At 41.7% G+C, this 16,949-nt stretch overlaps 1 protein-coding gene across 1 annotated transcript in view; it reads left to right on the forward strand.

Annotated features, from left to right (window-relative positions):
• The window catches only part of HPGD (15-hydroxyprostaglandin dehydrogenase), a 37,344-nt gene that overhangs the window by 13,574 nt on the left and 6,821 nt on the right, over positions 1 to 16,949 (forward strand). The window contains exon 5 of the mRNA XM_004610388.2: positions 16,783 to 16,859. Within this exon, the coding sequence (XP_004610445.1) occupies positions 16,783 to 16,859 (77 nt within the window). The remainder of the gene's footprint in view (positions 1 to 16,782; positions 16,860 to 16,949) is intronic.

Below are 16,949 nucleotides of genomic sequence, written 5' to 3' on the forward strand. Positions count from 1 at the left end.
GAGAGAGAGAGAGAGAGAGAGAGAGAGAGAGAGAGAGAGAGAGAGAGAGAGACTGCTGCGGCATAGCTCCTCTTTGAAAAAAAACAAAAATCCTAGCCCAAGAATGGCAAACCTTCTTCCTCTCACATTCCTGGGAAGAATATGATCTCCTGGCTCACCTAATTGCAAGGGAATCTGGAAAATTAACTGTGTGCCTAAGGAAAGCAAGGATTTCAGTGGACATTGAGTGCTCTTTGCCATAACTTACATTCCAAGCTATGCTTAGTTATGCTTCAGTAGGATTTAATATCAACTAGTGTACCACATTGCTCAAAAAGTCACTGCAGACCTTTAGCAGAAACTTTTGGAGGAACTTAGCCAGTGCAGTATACTTTTTTTAAATCCAATCCTGAGATGGGACTTAAAAGGTGTTATCATTGGTTCTGGAATAGTTCAAGTGAAAGAATACATTATTTAGAAGTCAGATAATCATCAACTGAGTCTGAATTAATTATTGCCAAAAGTATGAGAGTTTCTTAAATTGCCTTATTGGCTTCAGTGAGTGTGATACCTTTCAGATTGGTTTTCCCAGTTCTTCACACTATGCTCTGGGTCTCCAAGGATATTCGGGAATCAGGTTTGAAGGTACCTGTCAGCATACCAATGCCTGATGTTCAACACCAGACAAGACACAGGTATCTCCTCTAGACATTCTTAAAAGTAGACTAGCTTTGGGATGAGGATATAGCCTCCCATTCACCAAGCCCTAGCTTTAATCCCCAGAACTGCAACAAAAAATAATAAGAAGAATTAATAGATTAGCTTCAATTTTCTGATTCTGAATACAAAATGATATCACTACATTATTATAGACATAATTCCATAAACAGTTTGAGATCCTTTAATATTATATTTCATGTAGATTATAACATGGGCAATATTTGAAAATTATACGTGGCTTCAGAGAAGGCTAAACTATAGCTCTGGAGATTCTGAAATAATAATGGTAGATTATCCGAGCTAAATCTGCACTCCGTGGATTTTAAAATCATAAGAAAAATAATGTGAATGATGGGAGAGCTAATAATAAACATGAACATTTTATTATAATAAAGTATTTTATTAAAATAGAAATTCTATATTAAAAAATAAAAATACCTGGGTTGCCATACTCACTTATGTTGCATATGGTTGCCTGCTACGAAATTAAGAAAGATATGTTTGCTCCTAGCTTTTTATGGGATTTCACACGTTTTCAATAATGAATTTTTATCTCACATTGATTATGCTATGGCTGAGAAGTTTTTATATACATCCAGAGATTTTTCTAAAAGAAATTATTAGAGTACTATGAAAATCCAGAGACTTTAATTGCAATTTTTCACTTATTAGAGCACTTAAGCTTTACCTATAATATAATATTTTCTGTTACAAAACAAATATTCCCTTTCTTAAGATTAAACACTCTGTATATTATAGGCCTCTTCATATTTTACCATTAAAATGTTTTTAATTCTCTTCACTCTTACTAAATTTTACGTTTATAAGATTTGTCTCTTTCATGGAAACTCTATGTTAGCACAAAAAATTTAAAAGCAGTTTTATTAATGACAGGTGAACATGATAATTACCACAATAAGATCCAAGTACAATTACATGTAATTAAATGCAACTTTTAGATGCTAGAGTTGAAAGCTTAGTTATATAAATTAGGATAGACAGTATACTATATTGTATTGAATGATATGAATTTATTTACAAAAATTAAAATCGGGCTGCAGCGATAGCACAGCAGGTAAGGCGTTTGCCTTGCGCGCGTCTGACCCAGGTTCGATTCCTCCATCCCTCTCAGAGAGCCCGGCAAGCTACCGAGAGTATCCCTCCGGCATGGCAGAGCCTGGCAAGCTCCCCATGACGTATTCGATATGCCAAAAACAGTAACAAGTCTCAAAATGGAGACGTTACTGGTGCCCACTGGAGCAAATCGATGAATAATGGGAGGACAGTGCTACAGGTTAAAGTCATATAGCAATCAGTTATCACTAAATGACTTTTGTTAATTTATTTTCTGATAATTCAATTTAATATGTCTTTAAGTTTTGTTAGAGCAAGTAATAGAAAATACATTTGTTATATATCTGCCAAATGATTCAGACTGGGGGTTAAGAGGGAACCTGGGGGCATTGTAGAGAGAAGGGAAATTGGTGCGGGATAGATGTTAGAACATTATTCGCCTGCTGTAAGAAGACAGGGAGGAAATGGACCACTTCCCTGTCCCTGAGCTGACTTCCTTGAAGAAGGAATGACTCACTCCCTGAATATCGAGAACCTTACAGTAGTGGTGATCCTAGGGAATGGAAAGGCAGAGTACAATGATCAGGGTGGTCTTGCTTATTGCTGTAAGGTTTATTTTCAGACAGTTGCTTTCCTTTCTTCCTGTCTTCCCTGTCTATCCCAGTCTATCCCAGTCACACAGAGATCTCTATTCTGCAAGTCTTATGCTATATAAGTAGTAGAAACATTATTATTTTCCACATGTTCTAGTAGAACCAGTGCTCCAAGTCTAAAAAAAGAAAGAACATTATTCGCCTGAAACTATAAATTTTATAAAGCATGGTATCTTAGTAAAAAAAAAAAAGTTTTTTAAAGGAAAAGGAGGGATATAGTACTAATGACCCAAGAAAAAGGACGCCTTGGCTTAAGTCACTGGAAGTACTAAACTGACTTCATTCTCAAAAAACATCTGCAGAACCTCAGGCTGGGGTGCTTTCACACCCTCAGAGAGATTCCGTATCCTTAAAAAAGGCCTTACCTTGCCCCAAAGAGCATGAGTAGAGAAATGCAATATAATACTGACTCCCAAAGTAAGAGTTGCTGTGTTATCGCCATTCATCCCTATTTACATAATACTATTTGAAGGACTATGTTTGCATGATGTCATTTAGTTCTCCCAATTGCCCTTTGATGTAGATTCTGTAATCTCCATTTTACAGATAGAAAATCAAGGCAGAAGGTTTAACCATGTGGCACTAATTCTTGTAGCAAAAGAACAACTGGTGTTCGCCAGCCATTAATTTATCTAAGAGTTTGTGGCCCTTAGTCTGTATGTCTGTTTTACTGTGAAAAACAAGTATCTAAATTTCTAGAACTTGGTTAAGCCAGTGTGAGATGCTAGAATTTCTAGGCCTCCTGGTCATCTTTTTAACCTTACTAAATTTGATAAAAATCAGCTTTTGCTGCCTTTAACACAAAGGCTAAAATCCCCAGGACTTTTGAGGTACTCACCAGAGTCACAAGTCAAAAGATGTCATTGAGAAAAGCAATTTTAGGATTACAGTGAGATGGTCGCTTTGCTTTCCAGTCTGAGACTTCCCAGGTCAGGTCCCATCTCCCTGATTTGGTCTTTTCTGTCTTCGAGTTAACGTTTGGGAGCGTGCCTTGTTCTTTTCCTAATCATGCAGCTCAAAACAAGGAGTGAATATAAGTCCAAGAATAAAATCATGTTTGTTTTAAATGACTCTGCTGGCTCTCTTAGTGAAACTATATTGCTATGCATTTTGCTTCTCCCTCAATCCCTCTCTTCAGGCAAAATAACTATAGTGATCAGTTGCCTTTGTTCTTTCTGCTCTATTAGCTTCCTTCATCATTACCCAGGAAAACACTTTCCCTTCCTGATGCCCCTGAGAGAATTTAGTTTTCTCCTTACCACTGACCAAAACCAGGGTTTTGTCCCTAACAGAGCCTCCTCTCATTTCCACCAAGAGTATTAAAACAAATCATCACCTGTGTCATCCACTCTCCCATATCAGCTGTTCTTCCCAGAGTGAGATTATAGGTTGATCAAAGTTCAGAATCTTATAATACTGAAAGATAAACAGGGACACCATCAGCCTTCGTGATTTCCTCCAAAACATCATCTCCAGTTTTATAGTCTTGACTCACTGAATTGGTGTAGCAGTCCAATGACTGAAAAACGTCACTGGGGTCAAAGTTCTTCCCCCACCGCCGCCGGCCTTTTTTAATATATAATTGACAAATTAATGTAGGAGAACTATTCCTATTGTTTACTCCCTCTGTATTTTGCGAGTGTTCCTTCTTCACCAATTGTTTCTGTTCACCTCTGACTGGGCTGGCCAGCAAAGGTGGTGTCACAGCAAGTCACAGCCTTTATCATCATGATCTCTGTGGTGCTCGCTTGATGCAGGAGAGTCTTTTGCTGTCATGGTAGAACCTTAAGTTGACACCCTAGTTCGGGCAGAGAAGTTAATGAGTAATGGCCACTGACGCAGACCAGATATCCAATGCAATGAATCAGTTTACCAAACAGAGGAGTCCCATGTCTGGGAGTGATCCCTTCTCGGGTGGAGGAAGGGAGGGTTCCTTGGGGGAGGCCCCCCTCACTATTTGGTCCAATTAATGTTCATCCCAGGGACACGTCCAGATGAGTTTTTGTGTAGAAACACAGCATGTGTTTAATCACACCCCTGCTTAATTCTTTGAACATGACAAGCCAGAAGGAGGAACAGAGTGGGTCTCACACAGAAGAGCACAGCTGTGCTAGTCCTCCTCTAAGGGACCAGGGTTTCTGGCCCGTGTACCTGCTTCAACCAAGTGGGAGAGGCGAAGGTGGTTATCATAGAATTAAAAAAAAAAACACCTTATTGACCCTTCCTGCTCCCACCCACCTCTATTTGGGGACTGAGGTCTTGGTGTACACCAGGGGCATTCTCTCTCTGCTTCATTGTAAGGCATTTGGTGGACTTGGTGAGAGATACCATGAAGACCTTCCTTTCCCTGAATTGAAAACATTAAAGATTTAAGGAAGCACTTGTGCAGTATCAAAGGTTGGTGGCATACTTTAAGTGGCTAACCAGTGAGTGATCGACTTATCTGAGCTATAAGTTTTATCAAAAATAACATAATCACTTTACAGTTTGTGTTAACATAGAGATGCTAAGATTATCATTGTAGAACAAGTTCAGGTTCATCAAATACAGATGAGCCTTCACAGGAAAAATAAAGGAATATAGGAAAGTAACTAGTAGCGTATCTAATCCAAGAGTTTTGTTAGTCTGTTGTTTCAATATATCAGAACAAAATAGGGTATTGTACACTATTAATTTTTATTATTATTTGGTTTGGGGTCACATCTGGCTGTGCTCAGGGATCACTCCCAACAGGACTCAGAGGAATATTTCTGGTGCCGGGGATCAAATCTGGGTGGGCTGAGTGAAAGGCAAGTGCTCTCCCCACTGTACTGTTGCTCCAGCTTGACATACAGTATTTAAACAAAAATGTGTTTTTGAATTGCAAGACATTGGGGTTCCCTTGGCCTAAAGAGTAGTAGATGGATTGGTGTGTCACAGCACACCAGAGTTCTAGCAAGTTAAAATGTTGATTGCCTTTCTCCATCTCCATATCAGAAAGTCATATGGCAATCCCTCTTACCTGTTCATGCTGTGGAGAACTAGGACCTGATACACATTTAGCTACTGTCAAGTTACAAGCAGGTGGTTAAATATTAGCTAATACCACATTTAATTCTCATAACTTCCTGCAACTGAGGTCAATATAGTTATATTTAATTTACAGTTAGGACAACTAATGTCAAAAAAACGATATAATTTCATGACTGAATAATCTTCTAGTATTTAACATGTCTAGATATTTCCAAGAAGCTCTTCAGAGGCAAATTCCATAGGTCTGGGTAATTCCTGAAATTCTGATGCAGATCCTTGAATCATATAGAATCTAGAAGGAAGTCAACCTCAAATTTGCATTGGCTATTCTTTGAGTGGGTAGAGAAGTCCATCCCCAACTTCTCTCATCATAATATCATCAGTGCTGAACTTTGGTGAAAAGTTAGACTATTACTAATAAATCACTGGAGAAATGTCATTGGTTTTAGATTTTTGGAGAGTCTTTTATTATTGAAGATATGAAAACGTATCTAGTTTCCATGTCCTAAAACATGACTTGTTAATGCCAAGTATGAGACTAACGGGGGGAAATCAGCATCAGATATGGTGTTTCATCACATGGAATATTCCATGAGAGGATGTACACCACTTATTGGTCAGTTACACACACCAACATAAGATAATAGAGTTTCACTAGTTCTCCCTTTTCCCTCAGATTACTGAGTAGTGGTTAAAGATAGAAAGATGGATAGGTAATTTATCTTTTTTTTTTTTTGGACTGATTAACAAGACTATGAGCAATTCAGATCCCTGCTTTTTTTTTTTTATTGAATCACCATGTGCAAAATAACAATGCTGTCAGGCTTAAGTCTCAGTTATACAATGCTGAAACAACCATCCCTTCACCAGTGCACATATTCCACCACCAAAAAAAAAACCCCAGTATACCTCCCATCCCCCCCTCCCCTCACCTGTGTAACTGATAAATTTCACTTTACTTTCTCTTTACTTTGGTTACATTCAATATTTTAACAAAAAACTCACTATTATTGTTAGGAGTTCCCCACTAGAGACAGACCTGCTGTGAAGAGAAATGAGGTTGCGGCTATTGTGGCCGCGAGGTTTTGGATTTCTGTATTTTAGCAACTAAGTCTAGGGAAATTTTTTCCAGAGATTGGATCATTGCAAACTTGTAATTCTCATCTGTGGTCCTCATAATATGGTGGTCGCCACGCCCTTCTCCCCCAACCACCCCCCCTCCCGCAAGGAAAAGGCGAGAGAGAAAAACCTTTCCCCTCCTGGGCAGGCATGGGGCCGAGACTTAGTTCTCAGTCTGGAGACATTTTGCAAGGAGCTACCGGTATCAAAAGTAGTTTAGCTGGACTCTGGAATCATGCTTGTGCAGCTGCAGAGAGGCCGCACACGTGCGGCCCTTGGGATCACATCTCGGTGGAGAGCGGGGCCAGTGCACCGTCCCAAGCGCACCCTCGGATTCCTGCTTTTTGAGTCAACTGCTAAACTCATTTATTAATCAGGGATTACCATTCCTTAGATTATCAAAGTTTCTTCCTAAATTAAACATACTTAACACTTTTTACAATCTGTTTTACCAAGTTTCAGTTTACTTAAACAGTAAGCATCTGATACAAATGATCTAATGGGCAGAATCCAGAGTTTTGCACAAGTTTTTTACTTCTATGAGATATAGAAAGTCACACCTTAGAAATATGCTTGAAAGACTATTAAAGACAACAAAAATTAATGAGGAAATGAAATTTCATTTTCTTTTTCTGAGTTTTCTTGGTAACTGCATATGTAATTTGAAGTATTTTCTAAATAATTGATATCTTTATACATTTCAATAGAATATATTTAAAAGAGTGTATATTATATTTGAGTGGTACTAAATTTATATGAAAGCACTTCTAAAAATCTTCTTTTTTATTGGGGAAAGGACTTGGGTCATTACTGGCATTGCTTGAGGACAACTCATGGTATAATGTTCAGGGAACCATGTGGTGCCAGGAATCAAATCCAGGTCTCACACATGGCCTGGCATGTTTTCCCCAACCCCACCTGTCATCTTAAACTAATACTAAAACACTCTGATTTTCCAAGCTCCATAAACCAAACCAAGTTAGGAAACTGTACCAAGTTTTGGCACTTAAGTGCAAAAGATATGTTATCACCAAAAGGTATCATGTGGATAAACAGGCAAGTTAGTTAAGACAACAAGCTTTGAGATGTTTCATCTTAAGAGAATGTGTTTATTCTCATGTAAAAATAACAGCACATTGTAGTACTTATTATATGCCAGATACTCCTTAAGGAATCTTAGATAATTTAGCACTTTCAAAACAATATTAACTATTAATCCTTCCCTCCTCACAGAAGAAAAACACTGTCACATAATAGTTACCTCTCCAGAGACAAAATAGCTCATTGTGGTGAACTCAGGAATAAATTCAGCTACACTAGTCCCCAAAGATTAATTCCTTTTAACAAATTTGTTGAACATGCCTTTTGTACTAAGGTGTGGCACTCAGATAAAAATAGTAATCCTCTCATTGGTTTTATACGTTTTCACTGACAAAAAAAAAAAAACACCCTTATTTTTCTTATATTTGCCATTTAATCAGAACCAGTTATTTCTAAGATGAGTTTATTTCTGTTTTACATGAGCTCACAGTATATTCTAGAAAAAGCAAACTAATGGAGAACATGAGGACTAATATCTCAAAGATCTTAGTAAGAGAAAGGAAAGGAAGGAAGGCTGGGACGAGAGAGAGCAAACAAAATGCTTAATTTACAGAAATGGCTGAGATCACTGAAGAAAAGAGTGTCCATAGAAGAGAACAAAGGCCAGGACAGCTTCGGAGTTCTCCGGCATCCATCTGGGTCTAGCCCTGGAGGGGAAGTTGCCAGTGAGGGTGAGGCAGGACACTAGTGGAAGAAGGGTAGGGCTTCAAGGAGAGAATGGAAGGAAGCAAGTGAGATGCAAAGATTTCCCATTCACAAGAGGTTAGTCATTAGCCGTTTCCGGATGATCTTCTTAACTGAAGTGGTCCGATGGAAACATGAGTGAGCCGTGGAGCGAACAGGAGGAACAGGAGGAGGGAGGGACACAACGAATGTAGTAATTCCCTTGCATACTTTTTGTGGTCCAGAAACAGGCTGGACATGGATCTGGAAGGAGAAGTGAAGCCACACCAGTTACTATTTTTAAATGAAAGCTATTAATATAGGTTCATTTTCTCATCTGATGCTGCCCTTGATAGCAGTGATCACCACCGACTTCTTAATTTTATTTGGGGGCCACACCTGGTGGTGCTGACTCCTGACTCTGAGGGGTTCTGGGGACTGAACCTAGGGGGGGCACTTTTAAGGTAATATAACCCACTGCACTATTGTTCTCCCCCCCACAAGCCTTGACCCCCCCCACAAACTCACAAGACTTTTTAAAATGCTTTCCTCTTTAATTATCATGAGCTAACACTTAGGTTGTTTGTTTTCTTGCTTCACTGGCTCCTCCTTTTTTTTAATTAATTTTTTTTCAATTAGTGAATCGCTGTGAGGTAGTTACAGGATTACAGACTTTCGTGCTTGTGATTCATTCATACACTGATCAAGTACCCATCCCTCCACCAGTGCCCATTTTCCACCACCAATAGCCCGAGCATCCCTCCCACCCCCACCCCTACCCCCACCCCCACCACCCTCCCCTGTCCCCTCCACCCTGCCCTGCCTCTGTGGTAGGGCATTCCCTTTTGTTCCTTCTCTCCTTTTGGGTGTTGTGGTTTGCAATAGAGGTATTGAGTGGCCATCATGTTCGGTCTATAGTCTTTCAGCACGCATCTTTCAACCTGAATGAGTCCTCGAAACATCCTTTACTTGGTGTTCCCTTCTCTATCTCAGCTGCCTTTTCCTCCAGCATGGGAAGCCGGTTTCCAAGTCATAGCTGGCTCCTCCTTCTTTGCCTGCTCATACTCCTCAATCAGAGAGAGCTGCCAAGTTTGGTTGTGTGGAGACTTGAAGGGGCAAAATGCACATAAAATCTCATGAAAAGGCTGTTTGGCAAGTTCACGTCACTTGTAAAGTGGGCACAAATCCATGAGTTGCTTTTACCACCTGCCTCAGAACAATTTAAAGCACTCAGAAACAATGGTCTGGCTATTAAGGCTCTGAGGAAACTAATAGAAGTAAGGTCAACCAATCACTTGTCATCCCATTGTTCTTTGATTTTTTCGAGTGCGCGCCAGCAACATCTCCATTCGTGACTGTTGTGTGCTAGTGTAGCCCAGTGGCATCTGCTTGCTCCAGGAACACAAAGACCCTCAAACCATTAATTCAGGGTTTTGACGAAGAAATCTGACCATCTCGTAGGTGGGGGGCCACGTGATCTTTTGATATCCCATGGAATGCAGTTGGTAACAGCTTTAGTCCAGCCCTCGTCTCTAAATTGTATTAAAGTCAACCAATACCGTAGCTAAACCATGAAAACAATCTTACTCTGCTAGTTCTACAAAAGGATAAATGAATCTAGAACTACAGTAGAAAGTATTGGCTGAAAAACCTCTACTCCTACTTATTGTCAAAAAGGAAAAAAAAAAAACACCTGAGGGAAAAGAGTAGTTGACTCCCTTTGTTCAGCCTTCCTCTTCAAAGGGGCAGAAAACTAAGATAGAAAGAATAAATTTGTACATTTACAATCACCAATTTGGGCAGAAGACTATAAATTTTTAAAAAATTATAAATTAAGCTTTTGTGGCAATATCCTAAAAAAAAAAAAGTGTAGTGGACCACTAACCCATTCCAAGCACCTGAAACATTAGAACTTCCTGAAACAGCTGTCAATGATATCTCAATAAAGGTCTTTAAAAAATTCAAAGGGTGGACCTGGAAAGATAGTACAGTGGGCAGTGTGCTTGCTTCAATCTGACTGACCATGGTTTAATCCCTGACACCTGACATCTCCTAAGACTCCCTGAGTCCCGCCAGGAGTAATCTCTGAGCACAACGTCAGGAGTAAGCCCTGAGTACAGCTGGGTATGACCCCCAAACAAAATCAATAATAATAATTAAAAAGGGACAGTGAGAAAAAGAACAAGGTACTTGGTTTCTGCTGAATGTCCGAAATTAATTAATGCTGGCTTGAATCTAATATCAGAAAGTAAAAGCAATAAGAGAGTCCACATGTCTCAGCATCGAAAGTGTCATTTAAAGGTGCCAAGGTTCATAGCCCCTTGGGCAGCTCGCTAAGGCTGGCACGTTCCTTCTCTTTCTGGTTGTATGTCCAGTTCTCCTGTTAAAACCAAGCACGTGTTTTGTGCTCACTTCTTTGCAGAAACAATCAAACAGCGCTTGATGGATTTCCCTCCTGTGACACTTTGAACTAGCTGGGGTTCAGAAGTTCAGTACTTCTACCTATTTGGTGTCCAAAATTCCTTCCAAATTTGTCTCTGACAACATTTATAAACTTGTGCGTTCTGTGGCCGTGTCAAGGAGCTTATCTGTGATTAAGGTTCACTCTACATTTCCTGCCAGTCAGGAACACCCTTCCACAACTGCTCCCTTTGCCATGTAAACATGGAAGCGGTGGCAAAGTCAGCTGCTCATTTATCGGAAGGAGAGGCAGCCACACCTGGACACATCTGCTCCTGCCTTTCATTTGAACTTCAACTACACTGGGGCACCAGGGTGGAATCATAAATTCTTGCTGAAAGGCATGGAAAGACTTACTTAACTTACACATTTAGCTTTATTTTATTATTTTTTTTTAATATTAGTGCTTTTCACATTTTTTTTTAATTGAATCACTGTGAGATACACCCTTACATAGCTGTTCATGATCGGGTTTCACTCATACAGTGTTCCAACACCCATCCCTCCACCAATGTACATTTCCCAGCACAAGTATGTCCAGTTTCCCTCCCCTTACCTCTCCATCCCCCACATCCCAGCCTGCCTCTATGGCAGGTGCCTTTCTTTCTCTCTGTCTCTCTGTCTGTCTCTGTGTCTGTCTCTGTATCTCTCTATCTCTCATCATTCTCTCTTTCTCTCTGTCTGTTTCTCTCTGTCTTTGTCTCTGTCTCTGTCTCTCTGTCTCTGTCTCTGTCTCTCCCGCACCCCTTTTGGGCATTGTGGTTTGCAACTCATTTATCTTTGACACACACACACACACACACACACACACACACACACACACACATACACAGAACCACAGCACTCAGTACACAGTACACAGTATGGTACTTTGAAATCATTGGATGGACATGGTATGTGTGATAGAGCATCCTTGGGGGGTTAAAGTGCTCGTGAACAAACCTACTTTATAAATTGGTGGGCGGGCACCCAGGGAGTGGCTCTGGTCTGCATTTATTGCTGAACTTTGGCCCCATACACTCAGCACATCAGTAGCACTCTGGGACTAGTTAGTTGGGTGGAGAGGCCCAGGCCTCACCCCTACAAGTTGATATTAGTAGCATGACATTCAACATTAATAACATTATCCAGAGATCGCTGTGTCTGAAATCATACATTTGACTATAAAATATAACCAATTCAAGAAATTGAAAGGAGAAATTCAAAATTGCAATGGAGAAATGGCTCTAACTATAGATGTCTCTGGTGATTAGAGAATTGATAATTAGGAGCTATAATTGACCTTCATACTATTCCTTTATTAGGAGGAATAAAGAGAGGAATAAAGAGAGGAATAGCTACTAGACTACTTTTTCCTTGAACAATAAAGGAAATGTTTCTAGCTTAAAGGTTCCTTAAAATTAGAAACTGAAAGAATGTTAAGTCGATAAAAGGGAACTTAGAGATACATTTTTATAATAAGTTTGCATAACCTTTTTGTCACTAATTATACTAATTTTGCTTCTGATTGTTTTTAAAAATTACAAGTAATTTCTGTGCTTCTTTTGAAATGTTGATCTGTAGTAATTTTCCAAAAATTTCTTGTCCTGATGAATTAGGTGGGGGGAGGGAGAATACCTGAAATATAACTGTCAAGCTCTATTTTACTTTCCCTCATAATTATATGCTCAAAAGAATTCAAGAAATTTTAAAACTGGTTTCATTTTACACATACACAATGGCAACTTCAAAAATATTATTATATGCATGGTCAGGAGAAAATCTAATACTATGATAGGTGTAGTAGCTTCCTTTTCTTATAAAGAAAATAAGCACACTGAACAAGGGAAAAGTAGACTCATAGCTTCCGGTTTAACTCTGAAAGTTAAACACAGAAGATTAGATGGTAAATGAATTCAAAATTATTCTTTTTGCATATTTGGTAGCATTGACTTGATCTCTAGGAATGTGGTCTCCCAGCAGTCAGGAATAATCTCTGACCACAGAACCAGGAGTACTTCTGGCCTAAGTACTTCTGGGTATTTCCCAACCCAGCCCCCCCAAAATAAAGAGAGACTTGGAGATTATACTAAATTGTCACCCTCCATGACAATCCACTTGTGCCTTCGAGTTAGTGAGTCTCTTCCCATCAAAAGAAGTGTTTGGGCAAATGAAAAAAGCAAACTACATTTTCCAGCAGTCTCACCCGTTTCACAGTCCAGAGGCCTTTAAGAGTAGTCCAGGTTTAAGAGATGGTTCTGTGCCATTTGAAATCCAGAATGGGTTCATTTTACAGAGTGGGTTCAGACTACCCACTTTCAAATGTCCAGAAGCTCCTGTGGAATTAAAGCAACCGACGGTGTGGGGAGCTGCTGGGGTGTCGCTGGGCTGAGAGTCTGGAGTCTGAGGCTACTCCAGGAACTGTCCTTCTCCTTCCCCTTTGGGACGATCCTCTGCCCAGTGGCAGATTTCCTGCAGTCAACACATGGTTTTTCAGTCTGGGCCCTTGGCGCCTGCCTTTGCCCACTTTCTCGATTTCCATGAGTTCCCGGCCAAGGCAGCTGTTTTAACCTTTGTTGCTCCCGAACTTCCGTAATAAAGACTTTCCAGGTGACTGCTGCCAAGTGAGCTGAGCCAGTGATAGAGCCCTTTCGAATGCTTGGGGTTTCCGTCAAATATCTGGTCTCCGTGACCCATCAGACTTGCTTAGGACTTGCAGGGGGTGGAGGGGTGGGAGGGTAGAGGGGAAGAGAGGCCCAGGTCAGGGTATTGCCACTAAAGCTCCATTATCCCTTCTAAGAGTGAAGAAGGATTTCTATTTGACTCTTTCTTCATACACCTTTATCTGCTTCAGTGCTCCCACTAGGCACTATCTTGGTAATGTCGACCCCTGCCTTCATCCCTGCCCTCTGAGTGCCAGAGCAGAGAAATCCTGTCTAGAACAGTTTTGCTGCACGTCATTGGCTGCTAACCTGGACAGAAGGCTGCCCTCTCCCTAACCTTTTGCAGGGCTGCATTGCACTCCTCAGAGGTTAAGAAACCTCTGAAAAGATTTTGGGTATCCCCTCCTGTCCACACCCTCACTGCCAGGCAGACAGGTAAGCAGCAGAGATAAGCAGCTCCCACACAATAAACTCTGCACTTTATTGGCTTCCTCCAGATTTGTGGGGGTACTTTGCTGCCAATGATACAAGGCTGTAGTGGTCAAAAGCTCTGAATGCCCACATCCTGTGAATCCAGCAGGTGTCTGTCTTAGAGGCACTACCAAGGGGTGGGCAGTCTGCTTGCTTGAAATTAGACACCAAAGTAAGGGAAGACTTTGACAAAGGGGACATTGTCCTAAGGTAAATTTCAGTACTGGGGAGCCATGGGAAGATTCTGTGGCTCCTTTGGCTGGCACTAGCAATGGCCCCTGATTCTTAGGGCAGTCTCATCACAGAGGAGGTTGGTGACTTTCAGCTCATCAGCTAGGGAGCAGGTAGGGAGCTCTTTGAACACCCCCAATCTCAGGCAGTTCTACAGGTGCCCGTTAGGGTCATTGAACAAGCCCTGGCCCAGATGCAATCCTCAAGCTCCTTTAAACCTTTAGGATGAGGGGCCGGTTCCATAGCACAGTGAAAGAGGCATTTTCTTGCATGCAACTGACCCAGGTTCGATCCCCAGCATTCCATATGGTCCCCCTAGCATCTGCAGGAGTTGTTCCCTGAGAATTGCCAGAAGTAATCCCTGAGCATCACCAGGTGTGGCCCTCAAACAATACATACATACATACATACATACATACATACGTAAACTTTTAGGATGTGTGTGGGATGAGAGGGGCCTGTGTTTGGGAAAAATATCATTTGTCTTGACATAGAACGATATGGGCCAGAAAGATAAAAAAGGGGTTATGGTACATGATTTGCACTGGACCTAAATTCCCACCCTCTCTTTCTGATTCCCATGGGAGTGATGTATAAAATAGGAAGCCATGCTCTGTCCCCTTTTAACCTGACTCCGTGAGTATAAGATACATGCCGTGCTTCGTCGTCATCATCATCATCATCATCATCATCATCATCATCATCATCATCATCCCGTTGATCATTGAATTTCTCGAGCGGTCTCAGTAACGTCTCCATTCATCCTAGCCCTGAGATTTTAGAAGCCTTTCTTTACTCGTTCTTCCCAATGATGTCGTATTGGAGGCTCTTTCAGGGTCAGGGGAATGAGACCCATCATTGTTACTGGTTTTGGCATATGAATACACCATGGGAAGTTTGCAAGGCTCTCCCATGTGGGCAGGAAACTCTCAGTAGCTTGCCAGTTTCTCCCAGAGGGAGAACTAGGCTATAAGATGTCTTTTGGGAGCTTGGTTTTAAGTCTCCGGATGTTGGCTGTTGGTGGGATTACACGGCGCCAGGGCCAGTCTCTGAGTGTGACCACCTAGCTACTGAAAAATGGGAAATCTGGGTGGAGGAGGCCCAGTCCCGATCTGAGCAGGCTTAGAGGTCCCAGCCAGCCCCAGGTCCCACACACTTGGGTTCCTCTGCCAGTACCTTCATGCGTGAGGCTCGTACAAACATGTGGAGAGGGGCCTTGGGCATGGCTGTGGCTAGGCTCCAGAGAGAGGTCTTAGGCCGTGGGAGCTCTGCTCAGGGCGGGGAGGGAAACTGAAGCCCACGCCCTCCGAGGGGCCCCAGAGAAGACAGCTAGATGCGCAGGCAAGAGACTCTCTGCATCGCTCTCTTCCAGGAGCTTGGTTTTAAGTCTCTGGATGTTGGCCGTGCTATGGGAAAATATTTTACCTTGGTTGCCTCCAGCTGCTGAGAACGCAGCTGAAGGGGCTCTTTGGGAGGGTCGAATTGTCTCCCATTGTTTTCCAATCACAAGGAAAGGAAAGAAAGTCAATAGATTCCGTCAATAAAGGATATTTTTCTGGGGCTGGGAAGCAGACACCCCGTCTGCCCAGAACTCTTCCTCAGGGTTGTTTTCTGCAGCCTTGCCACTTGACCCAAAGGCCACTTTGTGGAGAGATGATCCAGGCCATGGACACCTCAGAACTCTTTACCTCTCTCAAGACCAAGGAGGCATCATAGGCCCACTTTTTTCTGGGACTTTGAGGGAAACTTCAGGCAATCTCCGTTGAGTATTGCCAGTCTGTTTGGGGGCACAGTGCTTCTCACCCCAATAAAAAAAATGGTTAGGTTCTAGGTGGGTAAGTGCATTTCTTCTAGGAAAGGGACCCTTGAATTTCCCAACATCCTGACATTCAAAATCAGGTTTATTGTTCATTCTACAAAAAGCCAAAACCAGACCATGAGAAACTTTCCAGAGGACAATTGTTTGGGGAGACACCAATCTGAGTAGCAGGGGGTGAATATTAAGTCTTTGAATATGAGACACGGGTGCCTCCTTTTTTGTTGTTGTTGTTGTTGTTGTTAAGTCCTTTCTGAAGAAAGAACAAATCCAGTGATGCTCAGGTGTCAGGAATCAAGTCCACAATCCCTCATTTTTTCATCCTTCAGCTCTTTGAACCATCTCCCTCCCAGTCCCCACCCCATTCCACCACAGAAATTACGGTGGCCATGCAGGGTCATGCAGTGTGATGTCCACTTGTTCTGGTTTATTTTCTGCACTCCAGAACCCTGATATCGTCAGTTTTGGATTTAGGAAGCGAAGTCTGAAAAAAAGATTGTGTTTCAGCCCACATGGTGCCAGTCATTTGTTGGAACTAAGGGCTGTGCTCAGTCAAAGGTCAGCGATAGTAGAGAAGAAAGTGGCTTGTAGTAGGTTGAGGCAAGGGACCACAGCATGGGGGTAGGAATGCCGAGGTCTAGGGGTATTGGTTCCTCAGATTCCCTTAACACCATATATGCCAGATCGAATGGTAGAGGTCAGGGGAGGAATGAGCTCTGCTCATTTTACAATGGTGAACACATCGACCAATGTGAACTCATTCATTTGTAAAGCAAGGAGGGGCATTCATCTGCTTTGGCTGTTAATGGCGTTGCTGATGTTCTTTATTTGTTTCCTTCAGGCCTCATGCCAGTTGCCCAGCAGCCTGTTTACTGTGCCTCGAAGCATGGCATCATTGGATTCACACGCTCCGCCGCGGTGAGGAGACAGCCACGATATCTCTTTCTTCCTCTGCACACCCGTGAAACATGCATTCTCTGACACAGAAGGGAATCAATTCAGAGTTCA

Source organism: Sorex araneus, chromosome 1 (genome assembly GCF_027595985.1).
Source record: "Sorex araneus isolate mSorAra2 chromosome 1, mSorAra2.pri, whole genome shotgun sequence".
In the NCBI taxonomy this organism is placed as follows: Eukaryota; Metazoa; Chordata; class Mammalia; order Eulipotyphla; family Soricidae; genus Sorex; species Sorex araneus.